Source organism: Impatiens glandulifera, chromosome 4 (assembly GCF_907164915.1).
Source record: "Impatiens glandulifera chromosome 4, dImpGla2.1, whole genome shotgun sequence".
NCBI lineage: Eukaryota > Viridiplantae > Streptophyta > Magnoliopsida > Ericales > Balsaminaceae > Impatiens > Impatiens glandulifera.
The window spans coordinates 58595911-58613482 of NC_061865.1; the positions used below are offsets into that span (position 1 = coordinate 58595911).

The 17572-nt window shown below is 29.5% G+C and overlaps 2 protein-coding genes across 4 annotated transcripts; one reads left to right on the plus strand and one right to left on the minus strand.

Moving 5' to 3' along the window:
* The first annotated feature begins 1975 nt into the window (after positions 1-1975).
* On the plus strand, positions 1976-11373 carry LOC124936057 (mRNA-capping enzyme-like). Of its 3 annotated transcripts, XM_047476511.1 has the most exons (18): positions 1976-2232; positions 2713-2851; positions 3691-3829; positions 5296-5447; positions 6326-6409; positions 6517-6579; positions 7233-7382; positions 7484-7693; positions 8507-8626; positions 9284-9333; positions 9463-9625; positions 9712-9849; positions 10151-10264; positions 10347-10445; positions 10522-10611; positions 10691-10772; positions 10863-10990; positions 11078-11373. In XM_047476511.1, exons 2-18 carry the CDS (start codon positions 2714-2716, stop codon positions 11207-11209), a joined length of 2052 nt encoding a protein of 683 aa, XP_047332467.1. In that variant the 5' UTR covers positions 1976-2232; position 2713; the 3' UTR covers positions 11210-11373. The 3 variants fall into 3 exon arrangements, with proteins under 3 accessions (XP_047332467.1, XP_047332465.1, XP_047332466.1); XM_047476509.1 differs by lacking the exon at positions 1976-2232 and having other exon boundaries at positions 2702-2851; XM_047476510.1 differs by lacking the exon at positions 1976-2232 and having other exon boundaries at positions 2702-2851; positions 7484-7690.
* A 158-nt stretch (positions 11374-11531) lies between these two features.
* On the minus strand, positions 11532-12122 carry LOC124936058. Its single transcript, XM_047476513.1, has 2 exons — positions 11952-12122; positions 11532-11790 (listed from the first exon to the last, which is right to left on the minus strand). The coding sequence occupies exons 1-2, from the start codon at positions 12037-12039 to the stop codon at positions 11636-11638; spliced, it is 243 nt and encodes an 80-aa protein (XP_047332469.1). The 5' UTR covers positions 12040-12122; the 3' UTR covers positions 11532-11635.
* Positions 12123-17572: the final 5450 nt, after the last annotated feature.

Sequence of the window (17572 nt, forward strand, 5' to 3'; positions counted from 1 at the left end):
TAATTTTAAAAAATAAATAAATATGGCCTTTAATAAAATAGTTGGTATATTTTTTATTTATTTTTAAATAGTTTAAAGTTTTTAAATGTAAAAAACATTTAAAATAGAAAGAACAAATAGGTCATAACCGGGTTGGATCAGTCGTCAGGTGACCGTCGGTTTGGGAGTGACCAAGTTCAGTTTGGGCGTCATTTGGACAAGGGTCAATGTGACTTAGTCCTTGATTAGCGTGGGTCGAGCGCACGAGTTGAGCAAGCGAGGCATGGGCTGACTTGTGTGCTAGAGGTCGAATTTTGGTTGAGTCATGATTCTTGTTAATATGACTTGATCGGAATTCTAAAGATACAGGAGCTTCTTCTCCCAATTTAGAACTCATTCATTGGGTTATCGAGGTGTCATTCAATCGGAACGAGAGACGGAGCTCCGACAGAAAATGGTCGAAAATGGATTTCGGGTTTGGGAATTTAAATTAAAATTTAATTTTTAAAAAGCTCCATTATGTTTATTATTTATTTGAGTTGAAACCAACCATAAATCATAAATGGCTACACATTTTTTACAATTTTCAAATCTTCAATTTGAAGCTTCATTTAAAAATTTTAGAATTTGGCCAGCATGTCTTATTTTCATCGGGATTATAATGTCATTTGAAATGTGCAAGAGGCTTTTGATATCATTTTTCTAAACAATAAAATAAAATTATTTTTTGAAAATTTAAATTATATTTAATTTTAATTAACTTGATTTGTTATAATTGATTTTATAGAAAGTTTCTTAATGACTTTATGATTAATTTCAAATAAAAAAATCAAATAATCAAATAGAAGAACACCCGAATTGAAATGTAAAAATTTCGATTTTGATTTATAACATAAGATATCTTTCGGTGACTTGGAGAACACTTTTATACTATTGTTGATCGACGGGAGTTTCGCGTGCTAGGCGTTAACCTTTCGTTCGTTGATTCGTTGAGGTGCGGAAGCGCCTTGCTTCGGTTGTGGCTGGTGACACGGCGAGCTGATGTCTTTTGAATGATGGCCAGATGATTCTGATAGTCGTCTAGTCTGCTACAACTTTTTTACTTGGTTTCGGCTAATAGATCATTGTCTATGTATAGCCTTAACGACTTGTTTGAATTCGATTACTCTTTCATCATTTCGACTATATTTTAACATATAAAATACATAAAATTTATCGGAAAGAATACTACATTTATCCCTAAGGTTGTGATAATTTCTTTGACCTAAAAATACATTGTATTTATTCATTATGTTCATATATTCTTTAAGTTAATTTTTGTCGTATGTTCATATATTCTTTAAGTTAATTTTTGTCGTATTAGCATTTACTTATTATCTTTTTAAGTCGTGTTTACTAGATTAATTACTTTTTAATATATATTTTTTATCTAGATTCTCTGTCACTTTAAATTTTAATATATACAAATTATAATTAAGATTTGAACACAAAACCTTACCTATAGTTAGTTGACCCAATATCTTAACTATGAGCAAATATTTTAACACTTTTTAGATTCTATTAAGTTTTTTTTATAAATTTATATCTTTATTACATTAAAATCAATTTAATTATCAAATTATAAATTTGATTAATTAAAATAATTTTACTTCATTTTTATTAAATTAATTTTTTTAAAACAAAATAAAATTTTAATAATTAAACCAATTAAAATTCAAATATATATTTTTTTAAAAATAATGTTTTTATTTAACAAAATCCCAAAACCTCCCCCAAAAAATTAAGATCAAACAAGCTCTTAAAGTGTTATTAATGTTTAAATCGACCTTTTTAAACTACAAAAACAATCTAACAAAAAATTAAGAGTTTAATATTTAAGGTAGAATGTTAAAATCCTCCCATGTTTCAAGGACGGATCTATATATTTTACAAAACAAAAAAACCAAACCTAATACATAAATCCGGCCCAAGAAAAAAATATTAAAAGGAAAAGAAAAAGTCACTCTCTGAAAGAAAGAAGGAGAGAAGTTGAGAAGCGATTGATCAAAAAAAGAAGGGTTTTTGTAAGAGAAAGGAGGAAGAAGAAGAAGAAGAGATTTTCTACAGATTAGAAAATGTGAGGATATTCCTTGAGATGATTTGACAAGCTAGATAGAACGGGCTTGAAAAAACTTGTTTTCAGCGATTTTCATTTCATCGAACAGCTGCCTGAATCTTTGAAAAACAATTGTGCTTTGATGTGTTTACGATAAGGTTAGTTTATCTATTCTCTCTGTACACTTTTCAAACGGGCGAGACTCTTTTTTTATCTCAAAAGGGATCTAATATATGTGCGATATCATTTTTGATATCAATTATCCATGGGATGAATTGAACTTTGAGAAAGTATGAAGTTAATTGATACTGATCTTAATGGGTTCTTAATTTAAATAGTGGGTTTTTTCTTTTCAACCCATTTGAACTTAGTATAGTGAGTTAAGAGGTTTATGGTTTGAAATGGGTTTGGGTCTGGGTATGTTTTGCGGTTTGCAATACCCAATTTATCTTATTTGAGGTTTGCAAAACATGGTACTATAGTTTGATACAAAGTCGAACGTTCATGAAAACATTTAGGTTGCTCTTTGTTGCATTTGGGGATTATCAAGCATCCAAGCACTTTTTTGATGTTTAGATGTGTTGATCATACTAAAATATTCTTGCTGCGCTGTTTAACATGTCTTAAATGATTTGTAGTATGGACCTAAATGTATCTCCACTTCCGGAGGAAGATGAAGATACTTTTGCGTCACAATTCGAAGAAAGGGAAGCAGTACCAAGAGTGCATATACCACATGCTGATCATATAGAGTCTGCTGTTGCAATCGCCAATCGGGTAATTGTTGTTTACCATATTGATAGACATTTGTAATCTGAAAAATATGCCAGCAAAGTCTCTTATGCTTTGTAATGAAATATCTCTTATTCATGTTGTGTATTTCTTCTCTCTTCCAAGAAGTAGTATTTCTTTTAAAATATGTTGTGTATCCTTGCAACAGTTTTACTATATTTCTTGTATGTAATTAGTGGTTGACTGTTCCTTAAGCACAAGCATATTTTTGGGTGACAATAGTGTGGTGCTACATGAAAATCATGTTCTCCTATGAAAGCAAGAACACTAATTTATGTTATCAAGCTCAAAATTTACATTTTGGGAGTACTCTTAGTTTTAATTCAAAACTTTTTCTATGTCCTCAACTCCAAGAACTCATGGATACTTCATCTTTCTTCTTCTTCATCTCTCTCTCTCTCTATATATATATATATATGTATGATTTAAAGAGTTAAATTTCAATAAAACAGATAAATATGTTCATTTTCATTTAATATTAGATGTAAACAATAAAGTTACTATTTTTCTTAACATATAAAAGCTTTTTCATGAACTGGGTTCCAATTGAAAATGGTATTGAAGTATTATTTTCCTTATTGCATGTCTCACTATATGCTTGTATGGATACTTCAGCCTATAGATGAATATTGTATTAGAAGTTAGCTTCAAAGTAGTTAGTTTTTTGTAGCCTTAGATCATTATTCATTACACATACATTTCATTTAATAACAATGAAATAGATGGCACATATCTCCTCACTTTTGAGTTTTGATTTGTTTTGCAGTCCTCAGATTTTATCAATATGTTGTTTGATCAATTTTATCTGTTTTCTTCTCAATCAGGAGCGTGAAGAAAGACGAAGACGACTGAAACAGGAACGCGGCGATGACAGACAAGTGAAGCCACGCCGAGAACCTGTGCATGATTATCATACCCATCAACAGAATCATAGAACTTATGATAGAACTAAGCTTCCCCCTGGTAAGTTATGTGAAGCCTAATTCAGCTACCTTGTCCCTCAATAAGTAATTGCTTTCACAATATTACTTATCAATTTATTTTGTTGGAATGTTGGACTTCCATTTGTGATACATGTATTATAATTTGACTGTGATATAGATCTGCTGTTTTTTATAGCCATAACATATAAAAGAGTGTATTATACCTAAAAGATATTATATTTTCTTTGTAGAAGGTATATATTAACCAAATTCTTCTGTAGGTTGTATGATGTATATCTGTTTACATGTTCTATTTTTAATGACCCTCATTTTGATTGTTGGACCTTTTCCTCATAAGCATAATAATAGGTCTGGTACCTTCAGTACATGAATGTTCATATTTTGTTTCATGTGTTCCTTTTTTATTCTCTTTGCATTTATTGACATCTTTTGTGATGGGTTATGCAGGTTCTGGTACATGTTTTTAATAATTATTTGAAAATGTATTTCCTTACCTTGAATGTTCACATTGATGTGAACTTTATTTGTGTTATGTTTATTGTTTTGCAACAAAAAGTAGGAGTTATCCTTGATTGTTTTGTTGGGTGAAACTGTAACAAGGTGCATTGTACTGAGTTCATTTCCCATGTATGGTCATTCATAGACAAATGTGATATAATGATGCTCTGACATGTTTGTGTAATCCAATTGATTGATGACAATTATGACATTGATTGTATATGATCCTGAATATGCTGTCTTCAGTCCCGTGTATGCTATATAAGGTTATATTCAACTGTAAACAGAAAGTTGGAGTTATCCTTGATTGTTTTGTTGGGTGAAACTGTAACAAGGTGCATTGTACTGAGTTCATTTCCCATGTATGGTCATTCATAGACAAATGTGATATGATGATGCTCTGACATGTTTGTGTAATCCAATTGATTGATGACATTGATTGTATATGATCCTGAATATGCTGTCTTCAGTTCTGTGTATGCTATATAAGGTTATATTCAACTGTAAACTTGTAATTCATGGATAAAAAATGTTACATTGGTCCTCTTTATAGTTCCTCCTTTAGCAGTGGCTGTTGCTTTGATGGAAATGGGTAATAATCAAGATTTAAATCTGATATGGATAACGTTTCATTTTCTTTCCAATGAGTAATTAGTGCATTTCCTTGAGGTGGCATCTCACAGGTTCTTCAGTTTAGACACCTCTTTTGTTTCATGAATCCAAGATTTTGTTAGTTGTTGCCTAGTAGGAGTCCTAATTATCAGCTAGGGAGTAAAGTTTATGATTAGAATATGTTATTTTTTGTGTTCTATTTAATATGTTCTTTATGCCTTTGGTTTCACGTGAGTCGCTATCGGATCATCAACATACTGGAAAGTAATACCACATGTATCTTCAGTTCCTGGATTATAATTACTTGATCTTGTAAGCTTGTTTTTAAACTTAGATATATGGTGCATAAAAGGAATATTTTACAAAATGTTGCAGGTTGGTTAGATTGTCCTCCGTATGGTCAGGACATATGTGAGATTATTCCTTCTAAAGTTCCGCTTAGTGACGCTTTTAATGAAAATGTAGCTCCTGGTAAAAGGTACTCATTCAGACAAGTGATGCGTAATGTACGAGTTATGGGAAAGCATGTAAGTATATGAAAATCGATTTTCTTTGTTCCTCTCTTTTTTCTTTCATTTTAAATATTCATTTATACCTTGTACTGAATTAATTGCTTAAGTTAACAAGAATCCTTGTCAGTAGTCTAGGAATGGACCTAAGCTTAATTTTTTGGAAGAATTTTCTAAGTAGCAGATATACAAAATTGTAGTGCTTGCAATTTCTGTATTTATTCTAGAATTCTCTTTTCTTAATTTGAATTCGGATTTGTAGAATTTTAAGAATGAAATATACAAATGTCACTACTTAAAATGCATTTGGATATCATTTTGGGATGGAGGAGATGAGACAAAAAAGAGAAATAGGAGAGACTCAGAACAAATTTTCGTGTATTCAATCATATCATTCTCAAAATAATGGCTATTAATTAAATAAAATTCTACTTCTGTCTAATCTACCGATAATTATCAGCGTCACTAATATAATTTCACTAATTGGTACTTTAATTAATAACAATATTAACACACATATCTATTAATCATATTATCTAAGCTATTAGGCGTTTATCTTCTGGCTATATGTCCTTGTACGATTGGCCCTTGGAAGTCCTAATATTTATCTTGTATCAAGGCTCTCTCCATTAAAATACTGAGTGTTGGAAAACTGTGTTGGCGTCATAAAAGAATGGAATATACTCTTTGTTTTGTTAATCTTTGTACTGCAAAAGCAAGACAAATCGGTCGAGTTGGCTCACCAATCTCCAGTAGTTGAGTTAGTACGTTGGAAAAGTAAATCATTTTCTACAGTTATGATTGAAAATAAGAGTAGCTGTAGTTGTTCTCTAGCAACATATTTAGTTTGAAATTCCATATTTATATTTTCTCTTCATTTTCACTATTATTTCCAGCTTGGTTTGGTGATTGATCTCACAAATACAACTCGCTATTATTCACCCGATGAGTGGAAAAAGGACGGCATTAAACATGTCAAGGTTAATATCATCTGCTACTATAATAAGATTCCTTGTTTTCTTTCACCTTATTATTTTTTTCTTCTCATATAATTCTTCCAATTTTCTAACTCTTCTTTGTTATTCAGATTCAATGCAAGGGAAGGGGCTCCGTCCCAGATAATGAGGCGGTAAATGCATTTTTCTGCGAGGTAAGGTGTTTGCATATGAAAAAATCACATGTTTTGTTCTAGATGTCAAAACCTGAAAACACATTACAGTTTGTATAAATGACCTAATTATCTTGGATTCAACTGATTTCGTGTCCTGGAACAATACACGAAGCAGGTGTATGATCTACTTAGTTAGGTTGAAACATGTTCAGTTTTACAAAGAATATTGAGAAGTGTGCATATATCATGGTAGCATAACCTGCAACATGTAACACATACATTCTAATCAATGTAGCATGATCATTTGTCATGAGAGAACCTTAACAAAATGAAAGTTCTTTTTTAATCCATCAATGTATAAACCAAATAATAGCAACCTTAATTCATAAATTGTTTGTCTTTTTAAGGTAGTCTTCCCAAGATTGAGGATCTCATTTCTAGACTTCACCCCAATATGTTTTGTCAAGCAGTTATTTCATACTAATACTTTTAGTATTTTAACATTTTTAATTAATGTCGCAATTGAACTTGCTTTGTATATATCCAGGACATAAGTTGTGTGGTGTAATTGGTCCTTCTCTCCATCCCCCCCGCGTGTCTTTCTTTTCCCAATCCTCATAGCAATGTGTCTTTTTCCAAAGTTATCTGTAGGTTTTGGGATTTTAAAAATCAATGTCTATTTCCTGAAACAGGTCTCACAATTCTTAATTCGTCAAAAGCAAAACAATAATGCAAAGCAACCCAAGAAATGTGCTCTTGTTCATTGTACTCATGGGCATAACAGAACTGGTTACATGATCGTTCATTATCTTATGCGGACTTCAGCGATGCCTGTTACCCAGGTGAGAGATAATACTTAACGTATTTCTACATGGAATAGTCATTGCTGAAGGAACTTCATATTCAAAGGTTTTTTCCATTTTGGTCTTTGGCTTTGATGCAGGCCATAAAAATATTTGCTGATGCACGCCCACCAGGAATTTACAAAGAAGATTATATTGATGCCTTATACACGTTTTATCATGAGAGAAAGCCTGAAATAGTTGTTTGTCCGCCAACACCTGAGTGGAAAAGATCCTCAGAGCTAGATCTCAATGGTGATGCTTTGCCTGATGATGACGACGATGGGAACTCTACTGTTCCAATACTGGTTGTGAGTATTAATGCTAGTTTGATATCTGATATAACTTATGGTGCATCTTTATCATAAAGTTGTTGGCTTTTGCAAAAGATGTTTGTTTCACATTTGTTGCATTATACATGTAAGATTTTTGCGCTTCATCTGTTTTCGTTTGGGGCATTACAATTGCATTCAAAACAACTGAATAGTCTGCCTAGATTCATGCATTTTATTTTGAAATCTTCCACTTTACTACCTCTCTTGCATAGTTAACAGGATCCATATGGGTTGACCAATCTTATATTGAAATCCATGTTTTAGGATTATTATGTTTTAATTGTAAAGTTGGCATTCTTATTTTCGGATGTATCCATCTTTTCCTCTTTCCCTCTTCTGCATCTCTGTCTTTATCACCTATCCAAACTATGTAAGACTAGCTAGCAGTCTTGATATATAAATAGATCCTGGAACTTGCATCTGTGGTTCTTCTAAGAGACAATTGGTATTTGGCTCCATGTTTTTGTTTGATTTTATCCCTTGAAGTTTGCCAGATGGCATCCGGTTGACGCCGTTTGTGTGGCTCCATTAGTTAGGGTAAAATGTCCTTGCATTAAAGTAATGGTGCAGCTTGTTTGCATCACTTCCAATGTGTCTATATATATCTTATCCTACCATTTGTTTCTCTTCATGGTATATAAAATATGTTAAGAAAAGGACTTGATGTGATATGTGAAATTGAAGACTCAATTGCATGAAACACTAATTGACACATTGATTGAGGACATGGACAATGCATATTGAATGTTTTTATTCCCCTTGATTCATGATTGTGCCTCTTAATTGCAGGAAAATCATGTCCCTAATGTAGTGATGACGAATGATGACATTTTGGGAGATAGTATACCATTTGACCAGCAAGATGCATATAGACAATTTTGCTACCATGCACTGAAGCTAACTTCTGGGGTATGAATTTTCTCAGCACTACAAATTCTTCTGTTGTTTTAGCTCATGCTATGTCTAGTTATCTTCAATTGGAAGTTTAATGATTCCTTTCCTTACATAATTTTACTGCAAGAATTGTTTCTGCAATATTATTTAATTTTCTTCTGAATGTTTAGTTGTGCTTTAGAAACACTTGAAATCTTTGTGCTGCCTTGCAAAGAGAACATAAGACAATTTTTATCATAAAACTTACTTAGTAGATTTTGCAGTTGCTTGTTTAATTGATTTAGTTATTAGGTCATTCTTGGAATTCACATTTTTCAAATTCCTGAATTTGGTTGTGGTGGTACTTCAGAAACATTACATTTCGACTGTAGTAACATGGAAACCTTTTTTAAACAACTTTTAATGTGGAAAAAAATCTCATCATAGATAGACTTTAAAATTCTACGTGAGATTAATGTTTGTAACTTTCTTTCCATCAGTATTAGTATATTTCTCCTTTTATTTTGAACTTTAATGTGTTATAATGATAGGAGATCTTATTCTTATATGTGAGATGAAGGATTCATATCCACCATTATCTAAAAAAACTAAACTAGCCATGTCTTGTTATTTATGCACTATTCATAAAATTTAGCAGTCATGTTCATATATAATGTCTTTTTGTGTTTTCAGCCTAGGGGAAATGCTCAATTTCCAGGATCACATCCAGTCTCCTTTAGCAGGTCATACTCTGTCTTGTCTGTGATTGTTTGCTTCTTACTGAACTTATGTAATTTCTGAAAGTTGGCTGAGGAAATTTTCTACATTAACTGTAATTGTTCATAATATAATTTATTTTTTGTGATTTTCAGGGAAAATCAACAATTGCTAAGGCAGCGCTATTATTATGCCACATGGAAAGCTGATGGAACACGTTATATGATGCTTATTACTGTGGATGGATGTTACTTAATTGATAGGAATTTTAATTTTAGGAGGGTCCAAATGAGGTTTCCTTGTAGAATCCATGGTGAAGTATGTCTTCTCTACTACTTGCGTTGTTTTCTTTTGTGTTAAAAATCTGAATTCGGGATTCTGATTTTATTGCATTTACATTTAAGGGGGCACCTGAGAGACATCACCATTATACACTACTTGATGGTGAGATGGTTATTGATTTATTGCCAGACTCACAGAAACAGGAAAGAAGATATTTGATCTATGATCTCATGGCAATTAACCAAGTCTCTATTATCGAGGTTAGATTTTCTCTAAATAATCTTGATTTTAAGTATACCATTTGACATTCTTGAATCTTTATGGTCCATCTATCTAGCATTGAACCCAATAACTGCAAGGAGGCAGAGATTTAAAAAACAAAGAAGAATAAAGATACGGTTTGGACGAATAAAAATAATAAAAATATATTTCATGTGAGATATTGAGTCCATGGAAATGGTTGATTTTGAATTGTAGTAAATATTATAAATGATGTTTATATATGTGGTGAGGCTTATGTGTTATATTTATTGATAACTGGTGAGACTTCTGAAAATGCAGAGGCCCTTTCACGAGCGTTGGAAAATGCTAGAGAGAGAGGTTATCGAGCCTCGGAACCTTGAACGTATCGAGAATAGAAATTCATATTATAGATATGAGATGGAGCCATTCAGAGTATGTTTGGATTATTATATAATGTCAATTTCACTTTTCTTTGCTTGCTGTGAAAATTTATATCATCTTACAACTGGTTTAGGTAAGAAGAAAAGCCTTCTGGTTGCTTCCAACTGTTAACAAACTTCTTGGTGGATTCATTCCGTCGCTATCGCATGATGCGGATGGTCTTATTTTCCAGGTACTCTAGATATTCCTTTTTTTTTAAGTTTTTTTTTTCTTTCTAGTTTTCTTTTTCTAATGAATTTGTTCATCAGGGTTGGGATGATCCTTACATACCTCGAACACATGAAGGCCTCTTGAAATGGAAGTATGCTAATATGAATTCAGTTGATTATCTTTTCGAGGTGAAGTTACCACTTTTCTTTTCCTTTACAAACCCTCGATTTTCTGACACTCTAACCTTTGAGCTATACTACAACACAGATGGTTGATAGTAAGCAACAACTATATTTGTTCGAGCGGGGAAAGAAGAAATTGATGGATGGAAGTAGAGTTGTTTTTAGCGGTTGGTCATATATAACTTAATACTTTTGAAGGCATGAAAGTCTTTTATTTTATTTTTTGTAATTTGTTTAGTCTGAACATGATGATGCAGAGGGGGATCCCGAGTCGTATGCTGGAAAGATTGTAGAGTGTTCTTATAATGCGGAGGAAGATGTGTGGGTTTGCATGAGAATCAGAACCGACAAAGCAACTCCAAATGAGTTCAGGACATACAGAAAGGTAAAAGTATAAATTTTCATCTGAAAATGTTTGAAAATAATGTCATGAATTTTGTGTTATTTATTTAGATTATCGTATGTAATGTAGGTGATGCAAAGCATAAAGGACAATATAACGGAGGATATCTTATTGTCGGAGATTGAAGAGATTGTCCAATTACCCATGTATGCCGATAGAATAAAAGCCGATACCAAGAGTCATCATAAAATGAGACGATAAAATTTTGTTTTTTTTTCTTAAACTTTTAAAAAAAATGTTTCTATCATTCCATTGGAAATGACACACAAGTGTAGGTTGGTAATTAGGTAACTAAAATTGTCAAAGATTAGTGTTTTTACATTCTTGGTAAATTATTTAATATTTTTATATATGCTTCTCTTGATTAACTTTATTCAACTCTTTTTAAGGCTTATTTGATTGGAAATAATTAGATTAAAGATGAAAATTTACGTTTTTCAAGAACCCATATCAAGCAAGCAAACAAACACTTGTCTATTTTGCTAGTTTCTACATACAACTATTTTTTTTTATTTATTCATGAAAAGAAACTAAGCTATTCTAATAACATCTCAATGTCAGTTTCTCTGCATTTTTGCGAGAAAATTGAACATAAGAACTCAACCAACTAACCAAACCTAGTTCGAGTCAATGTTGTGACCATGCCAAGAGTCGATGATTGCGGTTAGGGTTGGAATCATGGGAGTCAATTGTTGTTGTTGTTCTTAGCATTTCCCACATGACTTGAACATCCTCGTACCCACAAGTTTGTATGTCATCACTAAGCTTTACTAGCCCACCACCTACAAAAAAACACACCCCACCAATAATTGGTTCAATTTCCAAGAATCAAAAATATCATAATCCAACATAAACCCATCAATTCAATTCGATTGAATTAACATGGGTTGAGATCATAATCATAATTGGTGAATTTAAAGAAAGAAAAAATTTGATGACTGACCAGTTTGGCGAGGTCTGATTCTGAATCGGGAAGAAACAGCAAGCCAAACCTTTCGGACTGGGAAGGCCATCTTGTTCCAAATATTCATCACTTTTGTTTTTAATAATTCTTCACTTCTTCTTCTTCTTCTTTGAGATATTTTCAGTTTTGAGAGAGAGAAACAAAGAAAGAACAGAGCAATAAGAATGAGAGAGAGATAGAGGAAGAAGAAGAATATAACAGTTTTGAAAATAAATTTATTTTTAATTATTTAATTAAATTACCGACACAGTGGGGGTGAGGTGTGTGACATTTCAATACTACCTCCATTATTAATCACTCCTTAATTTCTTATTATTCAAATTTAATTTTTTATGAATTTTACTTTTAATATAAGATTTAATTTAGTCAAAATAGTTAAATTGAGTCTCCTTATAGATGGTCTATTGAGTATTGACATTAGAAGAGGGTATATCTATTCTTTTAAATTTCATAATTTAAGATTATTTACTGTTAAATTTTTAAATATTGTTGAGTTATTGTTTATGTGATATTTATTAATAAAAATTGATTACACTAATTTAATTATCAAATTTCAAGAATTAGTAGTACGAACTTAATTATTTAAAATTCGATAGTTAAACATGTGTATCCCAATCTTTTATTTATTTATTTATAAATTTCACTTAATAATAAATTAAAAACATTTTAAATCCGTTAAGACAAAACTTTATTTTGTATAATTTTAACAATAAAAATATCAAATTGTGAAATTTAATAAAAGAGGTCTGATATCTGAATCCTATATAAGTATTCTCAATTTAATTGATTTTTTTTTTTAAATGAGAAATGAAAATTGATTAAAAATATTAAAATTTGAATTAAATAACACAAAATTATTTTTTTTAATAATAATTGATTAAATTTGGTGTATTTATTTTTGTTTGAGAAATGGAAAGAGAGGATAGAGAGACACGTGGAGGAATTTAAGTGTGCAGCCTCTCATCTCATATATAATGCGTCCGTGGATAAGGAATTTATTCTTTCTTCCTTTTTCTTTTAAAGTTTTAATTATAATGTTATATATATTTTAAGGATTTGTTTGATAATTGACACTATTTATATGAATATAAGTTAGGAAATAAATTATAAATGTTTATTAAAAGAAATATATAAGTTATGTATGATTAAAAATATATAAAAAAAAAGATAATTATCTGCTTCAAAATAATTTACTTAATAAAAGAAAAATAAATAGAAAACATTTTAATTTAAATAGAGACATGCAGTAAACCCTAAAAAATTAAAAATAAAAATAAAAAAAACAAAAATAAAATAAAAGTTAATGGGCTTCTTCAATGCATCATAGTTAATAGGATGTATGTCAAGGTAATTTAATGCCTGAAGTTTAAAAATGTCAAATCTTCATAAATTGAAATATGTATTACAATCAATGCGATAGAAAATATTTTACATTAAAAATGATAAGCAATTATAAGTTTAAGATTAGCTTAAAATATTTTAAAATTAAATTAAATATGAGAATGTTTTAGTGAGATTTTAATTTGTTTGTCTTCTCATTTGTTATTTTAATTTTGACTTTATCGATGATTAATTTATCACGTTTGTTAGTATTACATGGAAGTAAGTGTGACTTGATTTGGTTCTTTTTGCATGGACACTTGAAACTTGTTCGGTTTGAGTTTACTAAAATAAACACAAATTATTTAAAAAATGTTGTGGGGTGATGATTTTGATGAAGTGAGTATTTTTTTGGTTAATTGTTTTTTAAAATATTAATATACAATGATAATTTATTTATTTTTAATATAAAATATTTAAATATTTTGATTATTTAATTAACTGATATGATTATAAAAATTTAATGAGATGATATTTGATTATAATTGAATTACCCAAAAAAAACTCATGGGTTTTATTTCTTTGATTTGATGGCAATGTTGCTTTGTTCATCATCCAAAATTGTAAAATTTTAAAACTTTTACATAAAAATTAATTTTACTCAAAACAAACAAACTCATTTAGATATATTTATATAGAAACTCAAATTACAAAACTAATATTATAATTATTTAGAAAATATAAGTGCATTAGCAAAATTAAAAAATTAAAAATTAAACTCATAAAAATCGATACAATTAGACATTAATTATTATAAACTCATTAAAATACTTGAAGTGTCAAAATGAATACTTCAAAAATAAAAAATTATGAATTTGATTTTTACTAAAAACGTTTCTTATCGAACTTATTTGCTAAGTTGTCAAATGGTACTTTAAAAAAAAAAAATTAAATAAATAATTTATCAACCTATATCTTAATTACCTAACTTATATGTTATAATATTTTAAAATAAAAAAAATGGAAGTAGTGTCGGTGTAAAAGTGATAAAGTTTTTGATAATTTGAAAAATGCACCAAATTTTCTAAAGAAGCCAACGGCGGCTGCCGGTTTGCCTGCCATCATTCAAATCGTACGGTCGATGCTCAATTTGCGACACCAAACAAAAACCACATTTTTTCTTTCAAATGTGACCCAGAAACAAAATATTTTGTTGACTTTTCTCTATTATTATAATCACATGTTTTTGTTATTTAAAAAAAAAAACTATTTATTCATATTATTTTCTGCATTAAATAAGCACAACAACCAATTTGTTACCCCACTTTTATACCAAAAAGTCTTTCTCAAATTCAACTCTTATTTCTAATTATATTGACTAGTTTCTAGTGAAGTTTGTACCGACTAAACTAAAGAATTCATGAACCGATGGAAACTGCAAATCCAATATATTTTCTTTACATAGACGGTTTTTAAGAAGATTTAGCGTTTTGGTTCATAAATCTGTTATTTTATAAATCGTTGTATATAAAGATTACAAATTTCAGGAAGATAAAAAATAAAATAAAGATAGGAAGAGCGACGTCGAAGACAGTGATTTCCTAACGACCCCTACCGACAAATACGTGGAAAAAATAAGCTACGGTGAGAAAAAATAATTATCATGTTAAATGTTAGAGAGAAAATTATAAAGGTAAAAAATTAGTGAGAATAAGTCATGTTTAGGAGCATTGTATCCCGAACATGTTAGAGAGTATTCTGGTCTTAAACATGGCCATGTTCGAGACCATTCTATCGCAAACATGACTTTCTCTCTCTAATTTTTTACATGATTTTTTTTTTCATTCAGACTTATTTTTTCCACGTGATTGTTAGGTGAAGAGTCGCTGCATGTACCAACGTCGCTCTCTCTATTATTACTAAAAACAATGGTTAGTTATTGGGAATTTTAGAATGATTTTATTAAAAATTCATTTATTAAATTTTTTTTAATTAAATAAAGATAAAATATTTTAATTAATATTAAATAATATAAATGTTAGAATGATAATAATATAAAATATATGTTATTTACATAGACTTAAAAGGTATTAATATAAATAAATAAAATAAAAAATAATAATTTAAAATAGAAAGTTAGATCACATATTTCATTAATAATTTTATTAAAAAAAATAAAAATGAGTAATAAACTTAACGAAAGATTCAACGAAAATAAGTCCACGAATTCGACGTGGCCTGCCAGGTTGTTCCCACGTCCCGAAAGCGCTCATTTCGGGTCCCGAAACCACTCATTTTAGGTCAAATTTTTATTTTGACCTGAAATGGCCGTTTCGAGACATTATGAAGCCGTTTTGGGACCTGAAATAAGCGTTTCGGGACATTTTGAAAATTTTCTCTCTCCTACCCACACGTCATGTTACGTTGACTTACTTTCGTTGAATATTTCGTTGAATTTATCATTTTTCAAAAATAAATAAATTCACTACAACTTTAATTCTTTGTTCGGTCCTCCTCGTGTACTTTAATTTTTCTCAACTACATAACCTATTAAGGCTAGATTCTTCTATTGATGGATTGCTTGAGTAGTACCCTCCAAAAATTATTTGAAATTTTATTAAATAGATTTCATTTAATCTTCTCATAATGGAGTTAATATTGATATATATATATATATATATATATATATATATATATATATATATATATATATATATATATATATATATATATATATATATATATATATATATATATATATATATATATATATATAAAGAAAATGAATATATAAAATGACCAAAAAAGAATAAAAATGGAGAAAGGGTGTATTAGGATTAAACTATATATATAGATATATAGTGGGGTGGAGAAGTAGATGAAGCCGAATATTGAGTGCATGATGGGTGCTTTGTCAAATCCAACTATATCCTTTTCTATTTTATTTTGATTTAAATTTAAATTAAATATTTGTAATACAATAATTAAGCTAACATTATTATAAGTCAATCATCATTTTCATTTAAAATATTTATTAGTCTTTTAAGAATCACTATTTTCATTTAAACTCCTTGGTGAGTTAAAAAAAAAAAACTATATTTCGATTATTAATTTTTTTTTATAAAAATATGTCTGCTTTTTCAAATTCATAAGTATGAATTTCTTAAATACACTAATAGTGTGCATAATTTTAATATAAATAATTAAACTTAATTATTAATTAGTTGTACATTTAGATTATGAAATATTAAGTCATGATATCAAATTGTTGCTCATGTATATTCCAAAAGTAAGAAAGATCTCTTAGAATTTTTCCTGAATTCAAAAGAGTGGAAAGTGAGAATAAAAGAAAAAAAGAATCGATCCTTCCTTCAAGTATTCTAAATTTCATGGGAAAAATAATAAAATGAAAGACATATATGGTCTAGAATGGATTTCTATTGTGTAATACTAATTGATAGGGCGTGAGTGCTTAAAAAACTTAGACTTGTATCATAATATAAATATCCATACACAAATATCCATTTAGTTGAATATGGTATAAGATGCGTTTTTCGCTGAACATAACTTTTACAAAACTTTTCGACATGTAGAAAATGATATATGAGTAAATGCATTCTAGCTATTTGAAAAGAAAATAGAACAGGATCCGTGGATGTCTGAAATGAAAAGTCAGTCTATCTCTATATAGTAAGATCGTATAAGAAGGAAGTTCTTATTTTAGATCTAAATCTCAGGGTGGTAAGCGCTCATGAACACATTCATTTATCCATGTAGCTGAGAGCCCACTTTTTTTATATTCCTAATATAAGAAAACTTTCATTACTTTCTAGTTATATCTATTTAGTTATATTTCAACAAAATAAAATCCGAAAGAAATACTCAATAGTCGAGATTTCATTTCTCTTGAATAAAAATATTGAATAAAGGGGAAATTTCACTTATTTGATTCCATTGTGTCTTAGATTGTTCCAGAATAATTAAAAAGAGATTCTTTTACCAAAAAAAATTCGATTCAGAGATAGGATACATAGCTATCTAGAAGTTTTCGCAGCTGCCAGCGTTCATCTTGAACCAAGATCAAACTCTTCGTAAGATTGCATTTAATAAAATAAAATCTAACTACCTCAATTATAACTCAAATAATAAATTTCTTAAAGTTGTAAATAGTGATATGAATTCTATGAGAGTAAGTTAATATATACAAATCCTTATTAACATTAACATATCTTATTTAAATTAGAGTACTCTTTAAATTAATAATGTTATAAAGTTTTCTT